This window comes from Protobothrops mucrosquamatus, unplaced genomic scaffold (assembly GCF_001527695.2).
Source record: "Protobothrops mucrosquamatus isolate PMUCROS unplaced genomic scaffold, P.Mucros_1.0 scaffold428, whole genome shotgun sequence".
In the NCBI taxonomy this organism is placed as follows: Eukaryota; Metazoa; Chordata; class Lepidosauria; order Squamata; family Viperidae; genus Protobothrops; species Protobothrops mucrosquamatus.
In genome coordinates this window covers 119,563-143,869 of record NW_015386753.1, presented here as the reverse complement: position 1 = coordinate 143,869, position 24,307 = coordinate 119,563, and the positions used below count along the sequence as shown (strand labels likewise).

The 24,307-nt window shown below is 32.8% G+C and overlaps 1 protein-coding gene across 1 annotated transcript in view; it reads right to left on the bottom strand.

Moving 5' to 3' along the window:
• Positions 1-24,307, bottom strand: part of SLMAP (sarcolemma associated protein) — an 87,227-nt gene that overhangs the window by 16,964 nt on the left and 45,956 nt on the right. The window contains exons 5-14 of the mRNA XM_015816328.1: positions 21,624-21,686; positions 19,791-19,886; positions 19,531-19,602; positions 16,856-16,996; positions 14,705-14,842; positions 13,326-13,494; positions 13,188-13,238; positions 12,690-12,740; positions 7,966-8,028; positions 3,011-3,067 (exon numbers count right to left, since the gene is read on the bottom strand). Coding sequence (XP_015671814.1) covers positions 3,011-3,067; positions 7,966-8,028; positions 12,690-12,740; positions 13,188-13,238; positions 13,326-13,494; positions 14,705-14,842; positions 16,856-16,996; positions 19,531-19,602; positions 19,791-19,886; positions 21,624-21,686 — 901 coding nt within the window. The remainder of the gene's footprint in view (positions 1-3,010; positions 3,068-7,965; positions 8,029-12,689; positions 12,741-13,187; positions 13,239-13,325; positions 13,495-14,704; positions 14,843-16,855; positions 16,997-19,530; positions 19,603-19,790; positions 19,887-21,623; positions 21,687-24,307) is intronic.

The window sequence follows — 24,307 nt, the reverse complement described above, 5'->3', positions numbered from 1 at the left end:
ATTGACCAAAATATGACATCATTATAGAGAAAGGGAATTTGATTAGGAAAATATTTAATGTTCCATATAACGCTGTTTAGCAAACTCATTTTTATTATAATTAATTCTATCACAATAACTTCACATTAGTTATATGCCAGGTTCAAACAACAAGACAGAATCAAATAGCAGTGAAGTGTCTACTAACGTATTAAACCCAAAGCATTCAAAATCTACCTTCACTTTGCAGAGAATAACTATAATCTGCCATTTACAGAATAATTCTTTTTAGGCATAATGGATAAATTATTGAAGTAGCTCTTCTACTCCTGTTTTTTCATAGCTACAAATATTTTTCCCTGAAAATCCTTTACTGTACAAAAAGCTCACCAATATATTTATTAGATTTTTATCATGCCTTTTGTATAGGAGCCCAAGGAATTGTACCTGGTACTCCCTCCTCCCATGCCTGAAATGGCTTGGGTTGAGAGGGAGAGTCAGAGTGGACCGGTGAGCTTTTGTGGCTGAGATGAGATTAGAACCTAGGTTTTCCTCCTCCAAGTGAGACACCTAGACCATATTGCTGCCATCCCCTCCAAAACACATCTCAAAATTTCAAAAATGCATACACTGACATTAAAGATAGAGCTTGTAGAAAACTGATGAATACTGAAGAGAATTCTTTTGACATAGATCTGGGCAAATATGGTAATTTGCAAATATGAAGACACTTTCGCTGCATGAGTCATACAAAAAGATTTTTTTATGACAGCTAGAAGATTAATGGCCATGCTCCCGAAACAAACTATTGAAAGCATTTAGCTGTGAATAATGTTAAATACCACTTCTCTAGTATTGGGCATATGAATTCTTTTAAGCAATCCTTAGCTTTTATTTAAAGCCAAGTATTTTCTAATTTCTAACTAGCGCTTTTAAAACTCTGAATAGCTTGTACTCGGTTCTGGGAAATATAAATGGATTTTTCCCATGCAATGCTATCTGCTGTGGGTTCATAAACCCTTCTCTTGGTTCCTTTACTTTTGGAATTAATTGGGACAATTACTACAGAGGATTTTTAATTAAGAAACTATAATTGCTTAAATTTTTTCTTTGCACTTGCTTGACTACCTTTCAAATATTAATCCAAGTCCCTTTACATTAATGGCTTTTGAGAAGGCCCAGCATGCAACATTACTGTTTCTCATTCATCTGATGTTTTAAATTGCTTTTACTATTTATTTTGTGTGTGTTTTTTTAAATTGTACTTATTTACTTGGTTTGTTTTGGGGACTGTAAACAACCTTGGGATTTTTTTGCACAATAAATTATAATTAAAATGGGAGGATCTACCACTCTTAAATACCATTATCTTATGAAAATATTTTACTGCAAACAATTCAAAATAACCACAAATGCTACAAGATTCCTTGCTTGCCCATTAATTTGAAAATATTAATTTAAATGTGTTACATGTAGTTGGGTAACTGATACTTCCTTATATGGAAATAAAAGGAACAACTGGTCTCTCAGTATACTCTAGTGATGAGTCATTTAATCAAAGGCATGAAAAACAGCGAAATCACACATTTTTCTTCCACATTTTCAATATGTCTTTCCAAGCTTAATTTACAGGATTTACAATCTTGATTGCATAATTTTTTTCTGAACGACAAAAAATTGTACTTCAGTGAAAGATAAAGCTAGAAAGCAATACTGTACACACAACTAATAAATATGCTAAAAAGAGAATTATACTTGTTTAAATTATCTGAATTCTGCATTGTTAACCTAGTACAGATTCATCTTTCAAAATTTTGAGATTGATTCTAGATGTCAGTTACAACTCACAAAATATTTTATAGGAAGTTGAAGTCTATACAAGCCCAAATAAAGAGTCAAGAATGAACCCCAAAACTTAGTAAATGCTAGCGCATTATACCTTGCTAAGCCATATCAATGTGATACCTATTACTGTAGTATAAGATGATTCAGTCCTCAATTCAATTATCAATATTAAACTTAAAAGAGTATAGCAACCTCTCTTACAAGGTCAGTTTGTCCAATGACCAGCACTTTTAACTTCAAGGTTTTGGATAGAGAAATTTCTCACCACTGATAATTTTCTAATTTCTTTTTCAGGAAAGAGATCTGGCATCTAATATATTTATATTTAAAAATAAATTTTGCCTACTAAATCTAAAAAGAAATCTAAAAGATTTCTAAAAAAGAAATCTAAATCTTTTACATTTCATATATTTATTAGTTATATATATAATAGATATAATTTAATATCTATCAAGATTTATGTTCATAATATACAGTACTTTATTCTGTTTATACTTTATATTATTCTCTCTAGGATAGTCTTATAAAATATAGGATACAAAATTTAATAATTTCATGACTGAATTATTTTCAAAGTAGAATACATTACATATTAATGCAAAACAATTCAACATTCTGCAAGATACTAGCATGCAAGCATTAAATTACACTTGTATTTATTGTCTGCATTCTTTTCCAAATATGGCATGCTCCCTGCACTTTGCAAAAACAGGAGAGCAGAAGCAGGCAGGATCTGAACTTTAATTTTCAAGAGACGAAAGGCAATAAATCTGACAATAAAATCAAAAGTTTAAAAAATGGAATATTTAATTCATAACAAGCTAATATTCAACCACAGATATTTACTGAATGGAAAATCTAAGCATGAGAATGCTATGTAATTCACTACAATCTGTAATAGGCTTGTGTTTTAAACTAGATTAATTCCATATTCCAAACATTTTTAAAAAAAAAAAACCAAAGCAAAAAATGTCTACTTCAAACTTTTCTTCACTCAAATCTCCTAAAGCTCACATTTTTAAGTATATTTTATTTGGAAGCCCTTTAACATTACGTGATAAGTAGTTAAATATTTTGTCTATCATAATTCTTCAAATATGTCTCCCTTACATGAAATAAATGTCCAATGTCTAGGTCTGAAGATAAAATACATATTTCAAAATACAAATATTGTAATAAGTCTGACCTTTCAGTATCTTTGTTTCATCTGTTCTGGAAAGATGTCCTTCGTCCATGAGCTTGTCTGCTGAACAAAACAGGGATTACTAACGAAGCTCAAATTCTTTGTACGTGTCTCTAATCTACATTCCATGCCCAAATTTAAACAGGGCAGTATTACCTCATACTTCCCTGCACAAGAACTAATGGACTTTTCCAGTTGAATAAAAGAATTGTAAAAACAGTGTTAACTGTCTATTCATAAATAAAATATTGAAACACTGAATTGAAAGACAAAAATATTGTGTTGGAAGAACACAAGAGGCCACCAAATCCTATCCCCAGATCAGATAATTAAAGAATCTCTAACAGACAGTTGTCAGATTCCTGCAACATATGATAGAAGGATTACTAGCCCAGCATTCTGTTTCCATCATATCACACCACTGTAAAGACCTATGAAAAACTCTTAAGAACAAAGCATAAACGGACCTTTTCATTTGTAGGTTTCTGCATCTGGCTTAAAGCATTACTTTAATAGTAATGTAATAGTAAAGTTAATTTAGAGCTATCAGGACTAATAGTCATTGAAAGCATTCTAATCCATGATTCATTTGCTGATATTTTATCAAAAAGAATTAAAGCAAGACAGCTAAACTTTATAATAAATTTCAGGACAGACGAGTTTAAGCCATTGTACTAAATATAATTTATACAGAAAGAAAATTCATGTTAATATTTATTCCACAAGTCCCCCATCCCCATGAAATGCTTATGCATGTACACATTGACTGATTCCAACCATGGAATTTTATTTAAAGATTTTATATGTTAGTACAAAAATATGGTATTATTCAACATAGTGAATGTAGGTCACATTTCTTTATTAGAAGTAGTACTAATGAAGTGATAGTCAATTCTTGACACTAAGAATACAGGAATAAAGACAAACAATTTTGAAGAGGCACATGTAAGAGGTAGTACAATTCCCACTTACAGCTCCTCCATAGACAGATAACAATTTTTATTAGCTTAGCCCTTTATATGTCACTGATTACATTGTATTCCTATAATGTTGGAATATATAGCATTTCAACTATTGTCTCATATAACTGAAGGGACAGAGTATATTTACGTTCTTTTCTAATAATCTGTATTAAATTGATTGCAGAAGATAGTGTAATTTCTTGATTATTTGGAATAATGATTCCTAAAAAGGCTTGTAGATGGAACCTTTAAGACAATTAGGGGGAAATGTAGGAGTTTGGTAGCTTTCTTCTTTATTTATCAAAGTCAGGAAAGCACTATACAAGAGTCAGATCAAGAGACCAAGAGACAAATAGGAAGTATCAGTGGAGAGAACAAATACAGAAAGTATAGTAACCTGGTAAATCAGAAAAGACAAGACATAACCATTTCTAACATAAGACAAATGGGGCAGAAAAAAATGCATATTTTGCAGTGTGTTGAAGGCACAACAAGCAGAAAAAGAAAATGATAAAGTGCCGAGAAGTTGTGGAAATAAATCTGAAGATTTACGAATACTAATGTTCATTGTCAAATTAAATATAATTAGACCACCAAATAACTGAAACATCATAACAAAATGTCCATATTAGTTTGCTCAACAAAACAAATTCATTTATTCAGGTCAAAGTCTACTGCAGAGTAATTAAATCATATGATAGATTTGTGAGCTGCAAATGCTCATAAGATTTTAAATTTTAGTAGACATTAAGCAGTTCTATGTATAGTTTTGCTGTATAATATTAAGAAAAGTTTACAGCTATAAATGGATGGCCATAAAAGCCAATGCTTTTGCACAAAACTTGTTTTGAACTATTCTGGAGGTTTTTTTGTGTTTGAGAGAGATGCCCTTCTCCCTCCTCTTCTGAAAGGTCCATGGAACACATGCAGCAGGGCTGAAGAATGAATTCAATGAATACAGATGACCAAAGAGCCATTATTACCAAAAAGATAATTCAAAGTATGAAATATGAACAGGGAAAAAAGAATAAAACCATAGAAATCAGTAATTTGAGTCAGATTTACAGAATGGGGTATAAATAATGTGATAGGTGGTATCTATCAAAATTTCAGCTCTAGAACTTTTTCAATGAGGGTTTACACAAATGTAGATGTGATGCACAAACTCATATGTGATGCACAAAGACCATGAAAATACTTCCAAAACAAACAAAACTATTTCAAGGTTTTAGGGTAAATAGACTAAGAAAGAACAGGCTATATTTCAATGTATAAGTCTAGTTACTGAAATAAACGCTGGCCAAAACTGATATTTATGCTCAACCATAAAGAATTTGAATATATTACTTTATGACTCAGGTAAAACAATTCTTCTTCAATCCTAAGGGGTTTTCTTTTAAATTTTGGGACAATGTATTACCATTTCAAGAATCAAGGACCTCTGATATATAGCAGAACCGCAAGTAGTGAATGTGTAATGTGCCTTTCCTGAATAAATGCAAGTGACTGTGATTGAAAAATGTCCCCATGTGCTTCTCAACTGTGTTCTTAGATGTATAAAATTATATCATTCTTACTAACAGCAAAGGTTCATAGTTCCTAGAGATTGGAAACTGGTTTTAATTTTAAATATAAATGTACCATCATACAGAACTAAATTTCTGAGGGGCAACCCCCCCCCCCCATTACTAGTTTAGCTAGCCTAGTTCATTTTTTCTTCCACAAACTTATTTTTATTATCTTTTTATAATTATTATTTATTTGTAATCAAATTATCCCATTATTATTATCTGGCAACATTTAGAAATTAGAGCTATGCAGAGCATTCTAAAGAGGTGCATTGTAAAGTACATCAGTATAGCCCTGAACTGTGAAATCAGCCGTGTCTTTTGGAAACCCCAAGCAATTGCTTTGAAGGGGTCCCCATGCTTCTGTTGGGGCTCTTAGCCTTTAAAGGGAAACCACACATACACTATTCCTTGACCTACAATTCATTTAGTGACCGTTCGAAGTTTCAACGTCCCTGAAAAAAAGTGACTTATGACCATTTTTCACACTTACGGCCGTTGCAGCATCCCCATGGTAACGTGATCAAAATTTGGATGCTTGGTTTATATTTATGACGGTTGCAGTGTCCTGGGGTCATGTGATCCCCTTTTGTGACCTTCTGACAAGCAGAGTCAATGGGGAAGCCAAATTCACTTAACAACCATGTTAACTTAATCCCTGCAGGATTCACTTGACAACTGTGGCAAGCAAGGTTGTAAAAGGGGGCAAAATTCACTTAACAACTGTCTCAGCAATAGAAATTTTGGGCTCAATTATGGTCGTAAGTCAAGGACTGCCTGTACTGTAGACCTGCAAGCAGTTAGGATAGCCTTCAAAGTAGCTAGATCAGGGGTATCAAACTACCAACCCGCAGGCCAGCTGCATCATGCAGAGGCTGAGTCCACCCCAGCTCTGGCAATGCAAAAAAAATTGTGATATGTCGCAACACGTCACGTGACGCAGCAAGTTTGACACTTGTGAGCTAGATCTTTTGGAAGTCTTATGCGCTGCTATAATATTTTGAAAGGAGATGCTTTGCTTGTGCCAATACACTGTGAAGCACCTCTTTTAAATATTTTATCTGATTCCAATGGAATCTTTTCAAGATTCTATAGCTGTACAGTATCTTGCTTCTCTAAATTCTACTAAAATCTACCACTAAAATCTCTTCACATGGCTGAAAGTATTCCATAATTTTGCTATTGTACTTGCCTCCACTACTAAGAAATGAACACTGATTTGCTTATTTACAGAAGTTCTTGAACTCCAAGGAAAGTATTATAAATTGTAATCTTCTCTATTTTCTTTCCTCTGGTTTTTGCTTAATGTACAGTAACTAAAATATATTAGATGTATATAATTATAATTACATATGTAGGTTAATAACAGACACTTTTTAAATTCTGTTTCTTTATATTTTGGTTCATGTAATATTAAAACATTTCATCAACAACATTATCATCAACAATAATTCCTTAATGTAAGAGGTTTCATTATTGGTAGTCTGGAATCATTTTTTGCTTCTAATTATTTTGATGTTTTTCCATACATATGATGAATCTGGCTTACAACCTTTTTTTGTTCTCTAATGTTAACTACTGGTTGTGACAGTTTTTCTTATGCCAAGAAATATCAAGGAGTTTAATTCTTCTAAGTTTAGAAAAGTGAACTGTGAATTAAATATATAAATTAGGGTCGTGTATTTCCAAATCAGCTTGTGCTGAAAAGTTTTGGTGTATGTAATAGCTATCCTAAATATATGAGTGGTATTAAGATTTGAATTAGTAGAGCTTATAACCAGATTCAACAGTCAGTTTGATATAGTAGTTAAAGCATCAGGCTATAAACCTGAAGATCATGAGTTCTAGTCTTGCCTTGAGTACAAAGGCAGAGGGATGACTTTGAGCTACTTTTTCTCAGCTCTTAGAAGAAGTTAAACCATTTCTGAAAAACCTTGCCAAGAAAATTAAAGGGATTCGTTCAGACAATTTTTGAACAGAAGAAATAAAAAGTTTCAATATATATTACATTGTGGGATTTAGCATTGCCGAACCAAAAATTTGCCAGAACAAATCCCTAATCTTTTCAAGATTTGTTTATCAAATAACAATTTATCCCTTCTTTAACTTGTATCAGGATTACTGTGTGAAGGTGGGGAAAAAAGAAAATTTTCACATGTCTTATTGTCCTTTACTGGTATTCAATAGTTATTAATACTGCATATTTGTTATATTTCCACAGCATTACATAGCTATCATAGTTGCTCACCATTAAACATGTGAAGTAACATATTCTGTTAATTAAAGGGACCTGAGATTTTTAAACTGATGTAATCAATTTTTTTTTAAAAAAAGTTTGTCATTGCCTGTTTGCTCAACAAAATTATGACTATTCCCATTCTATATAGGACAGACTTTTTAGTGAATGTTATGAATGCTGTGTACTCACTCTGACACTCTATGAATTGATGAATAAAAGTGCAGTCCCCTCCACTCTTTGAAAGAAAGTGCTCTAGTAAAGAAAGAAAAACCTTTAGGTTATATCTCCATCTTTGAGGGCTCAAAAGAAAACATACAAGCCTCAGATATGAGGAAAGGGATGCCTCAAAAAGGCACAAACAAAAATACTTCTGCAATAAGTACAAGTGATATACCATGTATCAAATAAATGAACTGATCTGTAATATGTTTATATGATTAGAATGCATAAGCTTCATAATTTAATAAATGAATTTAATAAATGTCTGCACTGGACAACTGTTCAGGGAAATCTATCAACAGGGCATCTATTTCTGAAATAAATGTTATTTACTTTTTTCCTCTTCTTTTGAAGCTTTATTATAAACGTGGTGATTTACATACTCAAGCTGATAGCAAAAATCAGCAGGAATAAAGAAAATAAAAAGATTTTTTTAAAAATCTCAAAAATTAAAAAAATCTTTAAAAGGGAACTTTAAAATAGCTCATTTTACCCTTCTGTTCCATTATCCCTAGCCACTAAATCATTACATAATTATTTGTCCTTTTCTTGAAGAGTTGAAGCTGTTGTTTATATTTATTTAAACGATTTCATCTATTATTTTTAATTCATCCCCTAACACCATATTTTTTTTCTTAAAATTATATTCCAAATGTCTGGACTTTCTTTGCTATGCGATTTATTTCAGATAACAGAAATATCCCTGCTTGAATTTAGTTAAACTTTTGATTACGAATATATGCTAGTGCCATTACTGCATAATCTCCAATGTTGATCTCCCATGCTTGTATTGTAAACAGAGCTTCACTTTTCTAATGTTGTTCCAAATTGAATATTGTTTCGTCAGCATGTACCTTAGTAGATTGCTGTCTGAAATTATACATAATAAAACATTTGTGGCTTCATTTCAAAGAGTGCAGCCTCTTCTAGCACTTCTGGTTGTGTGTGTTTTTTTTTTTTTAACATAACCACCACAGGTAGTAGAATGCTCCTTCTTTATTGAGGTATGTCCAGCAGTCATTATTGTATGATTTATCCATCTTGTTTATCATCTCAAACTGTGGGTTGGAGTACATTTTGGTTTTTTCCCCATAACTCTTCCCATTGTTCCGCCGTAACTGTATCTTTGAAGTTTTGCATCCATTTAATCATACAGTTTCTAATTTGTTCTGTGGCTGCATCATTTTTTAATAACAATTTATAGATGTGTCCCAACAGATGGTCTTGTTTCTGTAAAAGCATTTTAAACTCATCTTTCTTAAAAGTGCTTCCTTCTTTCTTGAGATCACTTTTTATTCTTCTAATAACTTCTAAATAACGTCTAAACTTCTTTAACCATGGTAAATACCCACTTTTATTAATCAATTCCCGCCATGTCTTTAATCTGTTTTCTGAATTTGGTTATGCATTTTGATATATATGATTATTTTTCTTATTGTAATTATCCTTGAAATAAAAAGCAGTTGACAATGATATTAATGGTGAAATTGTCAGATTTATCCTTTTTCTCAGAAGGTTCAAAATTTTTAGCAGATTTTCTCACAATAAGTTCCTTCCACTTTTTTGTCTTTTGTTTCTTTATACTGTAAACATGTCTGTGAAATTGTTTTCTCCTCCTAAAATTAGTATTGTGCTATTAGGAGATTGTATCCATTCTCTTAACTATGAAAAACAAATGTTCATAGTCAAGGAATACCTGTAACATTTTTGTTTTTCATTATATTATTGCAATATACTTTCTTGGAGCAACATCATCATTCATTCTCCATTTGAAAGCCAATTTTCTCCTTGAAATGTGCATTGAACTTGGTTTCTGACCCTTATATCATTGGGTGAAACTTCACTTCTTCAACAGTGCAAAAACCTGGGGTTTGGTATTTGGACTTTTTGTTATCCCTGATTAAGTAATGTCTAAATCACTTTCATAGTAGTTGATATTAATTAACCAGAATTCATTTTATAAATGAAATTAGTCATGGCTGATACTTAAGAAGTTTTCAATACTTCAGATTGATATTTAGTATAACTAATTAATGTCTAACAAAATAAAATGTTTTTATTGCTTATATTTCTATTCCATTGTTTGTTTGTTTTTCAAATTATGAAGTACATTTGGTCAAAAAAAGGGTGACCTGTCAAGTACTAATAAACCACAGGCTAGTTAGTATCTCTTATCCAAATCCAGTATTTGTCATTTTGCTTCAATTGATACCTATGTAATTATATTATAGATTTTAACAGGTCTATCCATAATAAATATGATCAGTCACAGATTTTTCATTTACAGAGAGATAAATCTTTATATTTCAGTTGGTCTCACTTTCTCAGGTTTCTAATTTCAACTGTAAATCATCCTATTCTACATATGTTACACGTTAGTTGTGTTCATTGTATATGTTCATGTCAAGAGCCAGTTTGGTATAGTGGTTAAAGGTCCTAGAAGGTAGCAAGGGGACTGTAAATTCTAATTCTGCCTTAATCTTGGAAACAGTTGAGTGCTTTTGGACAATCACTTTCTCTCAACTCTAGGAAAAAGGTAATGGTAAACTACTTCTGAAATGTTGCCAAGACTTGTCCATGTACTGACTCCCTCAAATTACATTATACATGCTCACGGTTTCCCCTCACATATTGTTTTTTGCAAATAATTTACTATAATGTGGCGTCCTAATTCTGGTGCTAAAAGCTGACCTGATAGGGAACAATAGTGCCCTGACATTCTGGTAAAGGAAACGCAAGGCCTAATCGCAGGTGATGATGAGGAAGTGGTAGAACAGAGAATGGAGTGCCTGGAGCAGAATCCAAAGGAAACCCTATAAGATGGTCCCTTGTTAACATTATATAACAGAACCAAAATACTGGGAGTTCTGAGGCAACAACAGAGCAGAATTGTGGCTCACCTCTTTAAAAATAAGGCTAAAAGATTGGCATCTGTAACTTCCACAGAAGAAAATGGGATTGGTAGTTAGGGCAGTGTTCTTAAAATAATTAAGATCCCATTTGAGGTGTTTCTTATAATCTCTAAAAGGTATAAAATCCAAGATAATGAAAAGAATGTGATAAACATTGAAAGATTTTAATAAGAAAACTGAGTGTATCAGAGCAAGAGAAAAATGTTAAGACAGAAGATATTTTGATGAGTACCACAGGGAGAAGGGCAACATGCAAGTCAAATGTTGAGAAAAGTTATGAACAATGAAAGAACAACAGACAAAGGGATGCTGATAGTATGTAACTAAAAGAATAAGAGAAACCGCCTAGTAATACTTAACAAGAAAGAAGATAATAATTTGTTAATAAGTTTTGAATGGAGTAAATGGAGTAAAATAGTCTGATCCAACCCTAACCCTAACCTTTTACTCAGCAAAATAAGTAAATGTATCTGCTAATAAACAAGTTAAGGATGTAAAAAGATTTCAATATGAAAGCAAACACTAGATCCTATTAACTTTAAATATTTGTTACTTTAGAAATTAATTGACTGTCAAACTGATGATACGAAAAATAAAATGATACAAAAATAGTATTTGTGTGTTATTATTGGTTATCTACATAGCTAATATCTTACATTTTTGCTTTCTGAACAATCTAGAAACTATGTAAAATAATTACAAAGAAGAAAACTAGTTAATAGAAGCCATTATTGGTTAATTTTTAGTAACATTTATCTCTGCTTTGGCTGGGTCAGGATGTAAAAGGATCCAGATTTCAGACAGTAAGTGACAGGTGTACTTTTCCATTTTTATTATTATATAGATTTAGCAGTTTTCATGCAAATTCCAATCATTCTCCCCTAAATAAGCATAATATTATATATTTATAACGGATTACCAATTCTGGCTAAAATGAATCCAGATTCATCTTTAAACTGAATGCAGATATGATTTTAATCAAGTCCTTTAAGTAGGTAAAAGAAAGAATGAAGATTCATTTTGGCTAAGATTAAAAGTTATACAATACCAAAAAGCTAAAGGAAGCATAAAGAACCTTGATTTTGGCATCTTCGTTCTTTTATTACCATACTATCACCACAGCTGACTATAAATAAGTCTTGCTGCATTAGGTATAGAAGATGGCAGTAATATTATGCAGAAAGCTCAGATATCTGAAAGCTTCTATGGAATTTGGTAAGAGTAAAAATTTGTTAGCAGAAATTAAAAAAAACAAATGGCAAATAAAACATCTACCCTAATCCAGAAAGACAATATAGATAGAAGTTAAAAAGCTTTAAAAAACTCAGATGATTTTATTAACAATATATGTTCCCCACATTGAAATAGCAATACACTATTAACAGCCAAATAAAAGATGCCATCTCATACACACCTGCCTAGGAAGAAGTCCAAGTGAATTCAGTGAGGTTGACTTCTAAATAGTACATTGCAACCTCACTACAACACACTCTTTAATATAGATACAAAATTTTGCTATTAACATTTTCTCTGCTGGCATTTGAAAGATACAGGATCAGCCCCATAGTAGAATATTTAGACATTGTACATTTGATTTTACTTTAAAGTACCATCTTCATATATTTTAAAGTATTTTAAAATATAATAAAATATTCCATGCTTAATATTTTAATCTATAAAATATAGTATTTGCATTTGATTATATTTTTATGGGACAAAAGTGGTTCATAATCTAAAATGCACAGACCACTGCAAGAAAAAATACTATCAAGAATACCCTACCTTTTTCTGTGCTTCCATTGATTTTAGGAACGAAGTCATCAACTTGTATGCCTAGAATTAACAAATTGCATTAATTCTAAATATTCAGAACATATTCACTTGCACACTTATGCCTTTCTACTTGGATGAATTACAGTGTTGAAAATTTAGCTTTCTTCTGGTGGTTCTTAAACTGTTTGACTCAATTGCCCCTTTTCCTGGTCTCAAAAAATGTCATTATTCCCACAAAAAACCACAGTTGCAGCCAAGGTTCTTAGCTACATCCAAAAATATTCTATTCTTATTTAATATATTTTATGAAGTTTCATGAGCTAACACTATGAAAAATTAAAACCAGAGCCCTCTACTGTTTGCTGTAAAGTTATTTATCAATGCTCCAGAAGTGAAGGTATAAAGAACCAGAATATTTTTAAAATATTCCCACTGGTCAAGAATTATAACAATATGTAATTATTCTATAAAAAATTATTAAGCAAAGTACTTTAAGGTTATACCTACCTAAGCTGTTGTGTTCTTTAAGAGCTTTCTCCTGAAGATGTTCTAACCGGACTGAAAACAGAATTCCAAAATATATATATATCTCACAATTTAAAAGAAAAACGTGTAACATCAATATATTTGGACTACTGGACTTACCTTGTAAAGCAGTTAGCCGTTCATTGGTAAAGTCATTATCTGCTTGCAAAGCCTCTATTTTTGCTTGAAGTTCTTGCTCTCTTTCTTCCATCTCTTCAATTTTATGTTGCAATTCCTTTTTTTCAGTTTGCCCTTTTTGTTGGATTTCTTCTTGTCTACCTTCAGCTACCTATCAAAGCAAGAAAAAGCAATCATCTCTTAATAAAAGCTTTTATGGAACCACCTAATACTGTTTTTATTTTCTACTAGCTGAAAACAAAAATGAAATGGTGGTTCTATAAAGTATATGATGCTATACCATGAAACCATACCCTTCACACTTTATTTATTTTAATCAACATCAAATACCCTTCTTTATGTTTCAGGAGATTTCCATATGGCACTGTCAATATTCCCCTAACCACTAAATCAGGGGTCCCCAAACCCTGATCCATGGATCAATACTGGGCCACAGCATGCCAGCAACCGGTCCGCACAAACAAGCAAAGCCCCATCTGCAGGATGCAGGCAGCACACAAAATCACACACCCCTCCGATCCGTGGGAAAAATTCTCTCCACATAACCAGTCCCTGGTGCCAAAAGGTTGTGGACCTCTGCTCTAAATAATTTTGAAGCCAATTGTGCATCCTCATCACTGCAGTGTCAGAACACAGGCAAGTTACACAGTAAGTCAATGAGTCCTCTTTCCAGCTGACCAAATAACTGCCCAAATAACTGCTTTCACTTGAGTTTGGCTCAGAATTATTTTGAATATGCTTTTTGCTAAGAAGTAACCTTAATTTTACTTTCGGAGGAGGCTGATAGTGTCTATTGATACCTGCCTAAAAATTTCCACTCCTTTGAAACCGCCCAAACTGCCTGGCAGAAAGGAATTAATGGTAACAGCATCAATGTCTGGAAGTATATGAAGCACTGGCATTAGAACAAGAAATAGTGATGACGAGGAAAGACTGCTATAGAGGATATTATATTCCTTTTTTTATCTAAAGCATTTGGGGTCTAATTTTAAACTTGACAGATGAGTTGGAGATGGTGATGTTTGGCCGTTTTATCTCTCTTTCCCTGTTTCAGTATCTTGCCTAGAAATGATTTGTGGAGGCTGACACCATTCTTCCACCATTTGTAGAGGCTGCGCTCAAGTAATTATCTTTACAGCTTTTGCTTTCTGCACACTGCTAATCATTTCTGACAGCTACTATTTTAAATCTCAGCAATAGAGAAGGCTTCTTTTAAAGATCATAACTTTACAATTCAAGTCACTAAACTCAGAAAGAACATCTATATCAATGATGGATAGCCTTCTTTAGCCAATGACCATATTCATATTCTGTGCTGATTGATTGTTATAGAATAATAAAGAAAAAGTGATAATCTCTACCTTTAGTTTGTCAGCGAGATCTTTGATTTCATTTACAGCTCCATTGTATTTGTTAGCTAATTCCCGCAATTCTTCCTGAGTCCGTTCGTTCATTTCTTTCAAATGAGTACATTCATCTTCCGTGTTACTTAAACTTCGCTGCAAGGAGAAAGAAACAGTACTTTAAACAGAAAAGTTATTTTGTGATCTAACTTTTGTAATCAAAGCAAGATATATAAGAATTACAATAATTTTCCGAGAAATGCATTGGGCATCACTTAAAACATTCTTCTGCCAAGGTATACCATCCAAAATTGATGACAATAATTCATACATAACGTAATATCTTATTTTTTTATAGGACACATGTGAATAAAATTATATCCTTTGTTTATTAAAGTAGAAAGTAGGGATAACTGGTTAAATACTAATGATGAAAGTCATCATGAACTACAACTTTAAACCAAAAAATAAGTTATATCAGGAACAGAAACATTTAAAGATTAATATCCAGAATTGAGGACAGATCAATTGCCAGATCAAACTGCAAGCAGCAATTTCACCTTGTAAGAGATGTCCAAGAAATAGACAAAGAAAAGATGGCATTGCCTATCTGCTTTTCTTTTATGGTTTAATTAGCTTCAAGTATAATTTCAAGTTTCATTAATTAATTGTACTAAATTTAAATCACTAATGGCCAATCTCAGATTTAAAGACAGTGGCTACAAGAAGCACATCCTAATTTTATATCTTTGAGGCACACTTAACTGAAGAAGTATACTCTGTCTTGTTATATTGGTATAATTTTAGACTCTCTTCTAAAGCATTAAAAACACTTAATACTGTATTTACAATGAACTCAAACAGTGAATTTAGATAACAACTAATTATGAATAACAGAACTTCAAATTATGCGTTTCAATAAATGACTTCAAAATCATTGACATGTTTATCTTTTTATTTTTGTTTATATATGTTTATATTCCTTAAAATATCATTTAAGACACTTTCAACCAGCATTTCATCAATGCTACTACTCATATGAAACTTAAGAAAATTACATAGGTTGGATGTTTACATTTTAAAAAGGCTTATTTTACCATATATTTGCAGTTATTAAATATCTCTGTGACAAAACAAAGAGAAGCAATGTCATACTACTAGTAAAGGATCTCCCAGGCATACAACCATAATCAGAGTTGATTATAAATGATAATCTGACGCTGGGAGGGAAAAGATCTTGCAGAGTCTATTATGGGGAAAAGAGGCTAAAATGAGCTAAGGAGTCTGCAGAAGTGAGCGGTATTATATACAGAGAGTAGGAAGGAAAAAAATGGCTAGCAAACAAAAATTAAATTAGTCTTGAATTGGTGAAAAAAATGCAGGTCCAGGCTGATTCAACATCATTAAAAAAGGATTGCAATAGAAATAACTATGCAAGAAGAGCAAAGCAGCAAAGATATCCACAGGGAGGAAAAGAACTGAAAGCAGAAAATATCAAAGTTAGACTAGCAAGGACAACAGTTAAGTTTCAACTGAAAACTGTGGGATAATTAGGAACATTGGTAGGCAAAGCAAGCAGACAAATAAATAATCTCAGAATAGTATAGCACTTACGCATAAAGCAATATACATTTGTTATTTGAAGACAAGAGGGAGAGGAGAACTGAAACTCTATCTTGTACATAGGAGATAAGTACTGCTTGCATAATTATCTGACTGAAACAATCTTGCAGACAGGCCAATATCTTTCTAACCTTGATGTGCTCCCCCTCCTCCCCTCCCCCCCAAAAAACAACTTGTTCACTGGAAGGTCTTAGCATGCTGTATTCTGATCTGATCAATCCTAAGAACTAACAGCAATCCACTGGCTATGAAAGATTAAACACATAAAAATAAATGTAAGATTTGAATGTATTTACCTAAATAGCAAAACAATTAAATCAGAGACCATATAAGCCCAACATATGGACCCAATATTTTCTGGGAACACTAACAATTGAGTGGAAAATTTTATGATAGAAAAATCTGCAAAGCATCCTAGAATTCTCAACACAAGTACAAATCAAACAATCAAATTGTTATGAAAAGTAAATACACTAAAGATTTACTTGCGTGATCTGAACACTGAATTTATATTTAGAAATCTGGCAAAATGCAATTAGTAAATACCTCTACTTCTGAGAGTTTTCTGACCACTTCAATTTTTTCCTGAAGGACCCGCCTCAGGGATTCTTTGGCAGTTGTCTCATAATTATGCTTGTCTTCTTGTAATGCTATAAGTTCCTTTCGTAAACTATCTTCTGTTTGATTCTGAAATATAACATGGCAGAGATTTTAAGCCCATAATTCTTATATAACCCCATATATTTCCTTATATTCTCAATGTTATAAAATATATGATCCTTTTTGGAATATCATTTAAAAGCTTTGTCCAAGGAATAAAACCTTCAAATTTCCAGTATTTGCCACTTCGTGATTTCAGAATTATTTCTAGCCAATCATCCCAATATGTCAGTTCATTTAACTGACTTCACCAACAAATTATTTTTTTTTCTTATTAAAAAAAACTATGACAACAATGTCTCAGGCCATATAAGGATGTACACATAATGCTAACTTCTCCTTGATCATGCTTAAATATCAGGAATCAATGTTAAGATTGATTTTATGTTTTTGCTCCTTTCAAGTACATAATTTTAAACCACCTAGAGATGATTACTTAGGCGAGATGGACAGTGTGGAAATTTGACAGAAAAATAAATACTTCTTAAATCTGATTAAGGAAAATATCAGCACAGACTTAACTGCTGTTAATGCTAACATAGATTTCAGTGAGCTAAAATTTGAACACAGAGTAACTTGTTAGTTGTCATTTTGAATCCTAACTGAATTATAATTATTAATCCTAATTAATTTGGATTAATTTGATTTCTAATTAATTTTTTTAATATTAATCATAATTCAAGTGTATTTTCATTTTCCTTAATTTTAAAGTGAAAATGTTATAGATAATTAACTAGTAAAAAAGAATGAAAAAGAAGTACATATTCCCAATCTCTTAACAATGTTAGATCTGCACTAGACCATAATGTTTTCTGAAACTCAGAATCAAAACAAAGAAATTAATACTAATGTTACAAGACTCTGTGTTATAACTATATCTCTCTCTCTGCACTTCTCTACCATTCTATGAGAGCCTGGAAGTTAATAATCTAATAAACACCGGAAGGCCCACAGATTCCCTGGATATATCTGAACATCAAAATAAGGCCTTATAGATAAATTACCAGTTACACTCAGATATTGTTTCTGTTCCAATTAAATGACTCAACTGATATATGGGGTGTTTTTGACTAATTTTACTCTGATTTGTTTATAGTTTTGGTTCTGATGCATAAGTTGAAATATTACTTCAAATATAGGCTGTAGAAAGGGAAAACTCCATTTAAATTAATGATAAAATCAGCAGTGCATTATTTGGTGATGTTAATTATGGTTTAAAATTTTAAAACTGCTATAATATAAACTAGTCCATTCTTCTTTACATGCAAATATTAAAATACTATTTTAAACAATCAGAAAGTATTGAACTGTGTGCATCTGGTCTCAGCTTTCTATTTTATGTAGAAGATTAGTGAAGTGTTTTGAATTTACAATATTGCTGCATAAATGTGACCTAAAATATGATCAGTTCTCCACCCAAATCCTAACACTAGACAAAGAGAACTGAATTAAAAAAGAACATTAAACCTGGTCATTTATTAATAAGGTAAATGATCCAAAAATACATATTTGTATGTGGGAAAAAGTATCTGAATCTTTAGGATTACCAGTTCATTTGAAGGGGAAATTTCTAAAATTTCCCAAAAGAGAAAAAAAGGATGTAAGACGACTAGGGAGAGGGTAAGAGAGCTGATTGGAATCCTGGATGAGAAGCACTACCTCAGGTAAGACTGGAAATGATTTGGCTACAGCTAGAATTGTGTACGGATGGGGTGGTTTTAACTTTTTTTATCTATGCATTATGTATGTCGAACCTCAACTTCTTTGGGGACCTTTAATAAAGCTGATTTGTTTCAATCCTGGAGATAACTGGTGACCTTCTAGCACACCACTGTTTAGCTAAACTACTGATTCCCAGTGTTTTGTTTGGTTTCTCTCTCTGCCATTTAGCCAGACTTAGGTAGGGCAAGGATTTCTCCTTCAGCCTTCTTCTTGTCCCCAGAAGGTTGGTGGTAATGGGAGAAAGAGGTTTGTAACAAAGGGGTGGTGGGAGCAACAGCAAGAAGACCTAATCTTTCAGGAGCTGTTCATCACCAGGCACAAGTCACCTCAAATTGACTCTGAAGGTGTCTTCAATATTGCAACATAACTTAAAGTGGATTACAACTAAAACAACAGAGTAAAAACAAAATACTGAAACAGTAACAGGATCCTTAAGCTCAACTTCATATTAATACTTTTGTTAGCATGGCAAGATGGTAACTGGAAATGATGATACTCACAGGTTTAGATAGATTTAAAACTAACTATTAAACAGTTAATTGTGGAAACATCTATTTGGGAATATTAGGCATTTTTATTGATAAAGCCTCCATATTCAGAGATGTTGTGTTACTCAATAACAGTTCCTAAAGAGAAGACAACATAGTGTGGGAATATTTCATTTCTTGCATGTAAACTTTTCAGAAGCACCTACTTGGTCACTGTGGGAAAAGGGAATAGATAGATCTTTGGACTAAATTAGCAAGGGTCTTCTTGTGTTGGCCACTAAACAAATAATAAATATTTTTATATTGTTAAGTTCCCAAAAGCTAGACGTCTTAACCAAGTACGGAACTTACTTTTGAACAAGCTTGTAACTGGTTTCCCATAACCTCTAACCTTGATAGAAGTCTATCTTCATCTATCAAAGCCTGTTAAAAAAGAAATCCAAACATGTCCTTAAATCAACACCAGTAATATAATAGAAACAATATTAACAATAGAAATTCACATAGTATTCCCACAAAGTTTAAATTAATCAGCAGCATTTGTAATTTTGATAAATAAGCAGGTGTGCTATTAAGTTAATGAAAAGGGAGAAGGGAAGGGGACAGAATACCTGCCAGCTTGTATCTGATGCCTCTTGTGTGACAGCTAGCAACCGCTGTAAAGTGGCCAACTTCTGTTCTAACATTTGTTCCCTATGTAAGGCCTCCTGCATTGAATAACAACAGCAACAACAACAAAAACTCTTTAGTTTAACAGCAGCAAATAACATTATTTAATATTTAAAATTCTGCATGGATGCTGTTTTAACTTTCCCTTTTACATATCTATGATGTTTATTTTAAGGAAAAAATTAAAAGTAACAGTTTGAAATGGGAATTGCCTTTTAGAACTCACTGCTCATGCCTAAAACTAATTTCTTTTCTGTTGGTTTCAAATACTTCGCACATGAACACTTTTTAATATGATATGATAGTCCCCTTCTTTCCAGTAAGCAGGTAGCATCACATATGGTATCTATACAGACATCCATTTTATATAATCAGTCTTATGTGACATGATATTCAGAAGCACTAGAATGATTTGTTTGCACAAAAATGCTGCAATGAAAAACTCTGCATATATCTAACTTTTTTTCAGCCTCACCTTAATTATCCGCATAAGCATTACTGGAGACAGATAAGTTTTGGTAACAGCTTTTCTTTTTCGCTCTCTTTAGTGTAATGATCGAATAACTTCAATACAGTGGATGCATTATTTTAATGTGCTTCATAACTTCAAGATACTTTATGCATGCTAAAGTTCAAATATAATCATTATGACTTCCAGTAGTGCAAGATAGCTGCACAGTCCTGGAAACCACCGGAGGTGGCAGTCAATAGATTTAAATTAATAAATAATAACCACCTAGGGGGAAAAATGACTTTCTGCAGCTGATATGGAGTTCCAGATTGCTGATATACGAGTGCTGACATATATGCACAACTTATGTTTGGGCCATTTACAAATGTTTGTGTTCCTTTTGCTGTAAACCTTTCATGATAATAATAAATATATCAGGCTATTTCTGCTACAAGGAAAACAAAGCAGTTCAGGTATCAAACACCAGTTACAGAATTCTGAAAATAATATCCATTTCCTATGAAAGGATTACCGGTCTCTTCACAAACAGCCACTAGATGGCACACTTCACTCTTTTCTTTTCAACAGGCCATGTAGATAATGCTTTGAACTTATTCTTAAATTTTCTGGAAAATTAGTAGGGTCAAGGCCAATCTAACCTTGAGGGGATGTTCCATAGGGCAGATGCCATGACAGAAAAGGCTCTCCTCCAGGGTCCTGCCAGATGAAATACTCTAGTAGATGGAACCCATATACCTTCTCTGCTGAGTCTGATAGGATAGCTAGATGTATCCATCAAGAAAAAGAGAGGCAGTCCCCCAAATAATCAGGCCCCATGCTGTGTATGACTTTGATTATTATAACCAGCAAGCGGGGAGACTGGAATATTAACACTTTACCACTATCGTTATTTATATTATAGCTATGTGTTTAGATCAGGCATGTCAAACTCGCGACATCACATGACGTCGCACAACGTATCGGGTCGGTTTTGCCATTGCCGGCAATGGGATAGGCGCGGCTTCCATGTGACGCGTCCGGCCCATGGGCTGGCAGTTTGACACCCCTGGTTTAGATTAATATAATTAATTTGACAACCATGACTAAAGCTATGCTATTAGTTGTGCACCTGGGGTCTTAGATTAGCAATCTTTTACGTTTTACAGCAAGAACTTTAGTTGTACATATTAGCAGAACATGATTATCAAGCTTCAGCCTAATTTCTTACATAACTATCATATTAAAGCTCTTATTTAAATTTTATAATATAGTTTTATAAGTCTGAAGTTCATAGGTTTATATAGAACTGTACATACAATATTACCTGAAGATACTGAGAAAGCTGAAACAGTTCCTGAGAGTAAATACTGGGAGTGTTAGCAGCAACCTGTAAAAATGGGAGACAAAAAGCCTCTATTATTCCTCTGGTGTCAGATTTCAACTTCTTTAGGGCCTTATATTAATATTTTCATATTAAATAAATTCTGGGCTACCAGTTCTCAGCTGCAAAATTTCAGACAACCTTCAAGTAACAGCAAAAAGGAATTCAAAACAGCCTCTTTTCCTCTTCTATGTGTATTAGGGCCACCCCAGAATGGGTAACCCTAATAAAATACTACATTAAAAATTCTGTTCCTTATTTTGATTGTGTAGCTTCCTTTCTTTTAACTTTTACAAATAACTTCTTCATATTATATCACGTGGATATCTTATCATTGTTGATATTCTCTCAAATTAACATGCAGGAGAAATTATTTGCAAGAAGTGTTTCAAAGCTCACTCAAGATCAAACGTAGATCCTCTGCTTTTTCTTAAAGCATGAGCCTGTATAAAAAGATGCTGCCACTTTAAACAATCCATCTTTTTAAAGTAAAGATGACTCTTGAAGCAGAACTTTTTTTTTCAAGTTGAAAAAAATCAGTTTATTTTGATAAAAAACAAGGTGATGCTCACTTGTGCAAAGCCTGAAGCAATTCTTCAAGATACAAGAAATTGGAAAACAAAAAGATTATATTATAGAGATGTGCTATTGACCACCAAACAAGGCAAATAATCTGTATAAAGTCCTTATTGACCAGACAATGCTTCCCAGAATTTTTATGAAGGCAAAACATAATAAGGGGAAACTTCAATTACATGGACCTCTATTAGTACATTGACTTTGCCAAGATGGAAAGGTCCCTAAAATTGTTTTATTTCCAAGAAGAAGCTACAAGGGGATTTTTTTTTCTAGTTCACTGCATAAGCAATAAGAAAAAATATTCAAGAGGTAAAAGCAATGGCAAACTTGGGAGGAAAATGATGCTCTTTTGGGAATCAAGATACTATAGAAAGAGAAATTGAAGCATAGTAATATAGTTTCGCATGAGCTGAGAGAATGCATAAAATGTATAATGACTGTAATCACTATGGAGGTACAGTATATACTATCAGTTAGGTACATTCTATTAATGCTATCCATTTTTATATTTTGAGCTCTCAGACTTGAAACATAGTTTTTATCTTATCATGCATTTTACACTAGAAATTACGTGACTCCACCACCCTAGAGTAACAAAAAAGAAAACCTGGGTAACCACAAATAGTGGGGGGAAAGCTCTGGAACAGACTATTAAATTGATTTGCTAACATTTAGGAAAAATGCATTATTTAGTAGAAACCAAAATGGAGATTTATTAAAAACAAGTAATGCCAAATCTATCTATTCTCCTTTAATTACAACCTAACCAGTTTAGTTGACAATGGGAATGTGGTAAATAAACTAAACTCTGATTTTAACAAAGCATTTAACAAAATCTCCCGTGAGATTGTAGTAAAGAGAATAGGAAACATATGTGAGGGAGACAGGCCATTTCAAAATTAGAAGGATAAAAGATAGGTAGGTAGGTAAGTATGTATGTAGGTAGGTAGGTAGGTAGGTAGGTGGGTGGGTGGGTGGGTGGGTGGGTGGGTGGATGGATGGATGGATGGACGGACGATGGATACAGAACAGACTGTACCAATTACTCTATGATAATGACCTTGTATAAAGCTGAGGGGAAAAAGAATCAAGTGATACCCCATAGGATCCATTCTAAGCCCCATGCTGTTCAACATATTTATGAATTATTTGAGGGGTTAAATATAATTATGAAAATTGCAGATGATACAAACATGGACTTGTAGCAAACAACTTATAGGCCAGTATCAAGTTTTAGGAATATTGTAATAAGCTGGAACGAAGGGCAGATATCAGTAAGATTTTCAATAGGGATAAAACAGAAAGACCCACATTTACGTAAGAAAAATCAAAGGCAAGAATATAGGATGGAAAAATGATACTGACAGAAGTATATTCACAAAGAATCTGGGTGTCTTGGCAGATCAGCCTGATACAGTTGCAAAAAAAGAAAAGAAAAAAATATTGCTGTGCTTCAAAAGAAATATAGTGTAAGATAAAAAAAAAGTCACTGATCCTCTATTTTCTCCATTAGTCAGACAGTCTGACTCAGACCACACCTGGAACATTGAATCCAATTTTGAGTACCATATTGTAGGAAGGGCATTGTCAAATTGTAACATATTCAGAGGAGTGTAATTAAAACAGTAAGGAACCTAGAAGCAAAAGTTCATAATGAATGGTTGGAAGTAGTGAGTATGCGTATGATAAGTTATTTCCAAAGTATCTGAAGGATTGCATTATGTTCCAATAATAGAGGATACAGGTAGCTTAGTGTTGAATTGTTACATTTTTAGTTTTTAGCTTGCTTATTTTCCTGTGGATGTTTCATTACCAGACTAAGTTAACATCATCAAAGTTATATAAAAATGGGTAGAATTGTTCAGAATAGTACAAATAGGATTAAAGTAAAGTAATGAACATGTGTAATGTTTTTGATTCATTTAATTGAGATCTCTTTATCTAACTGTATGAAGAACAGAACATTTTAGGTCATATTTATGCAAAAATACTCAAAATTCAAAAGGTTTCTCAAAATGCTATGCACCACTGTATACATTTTGACTCAA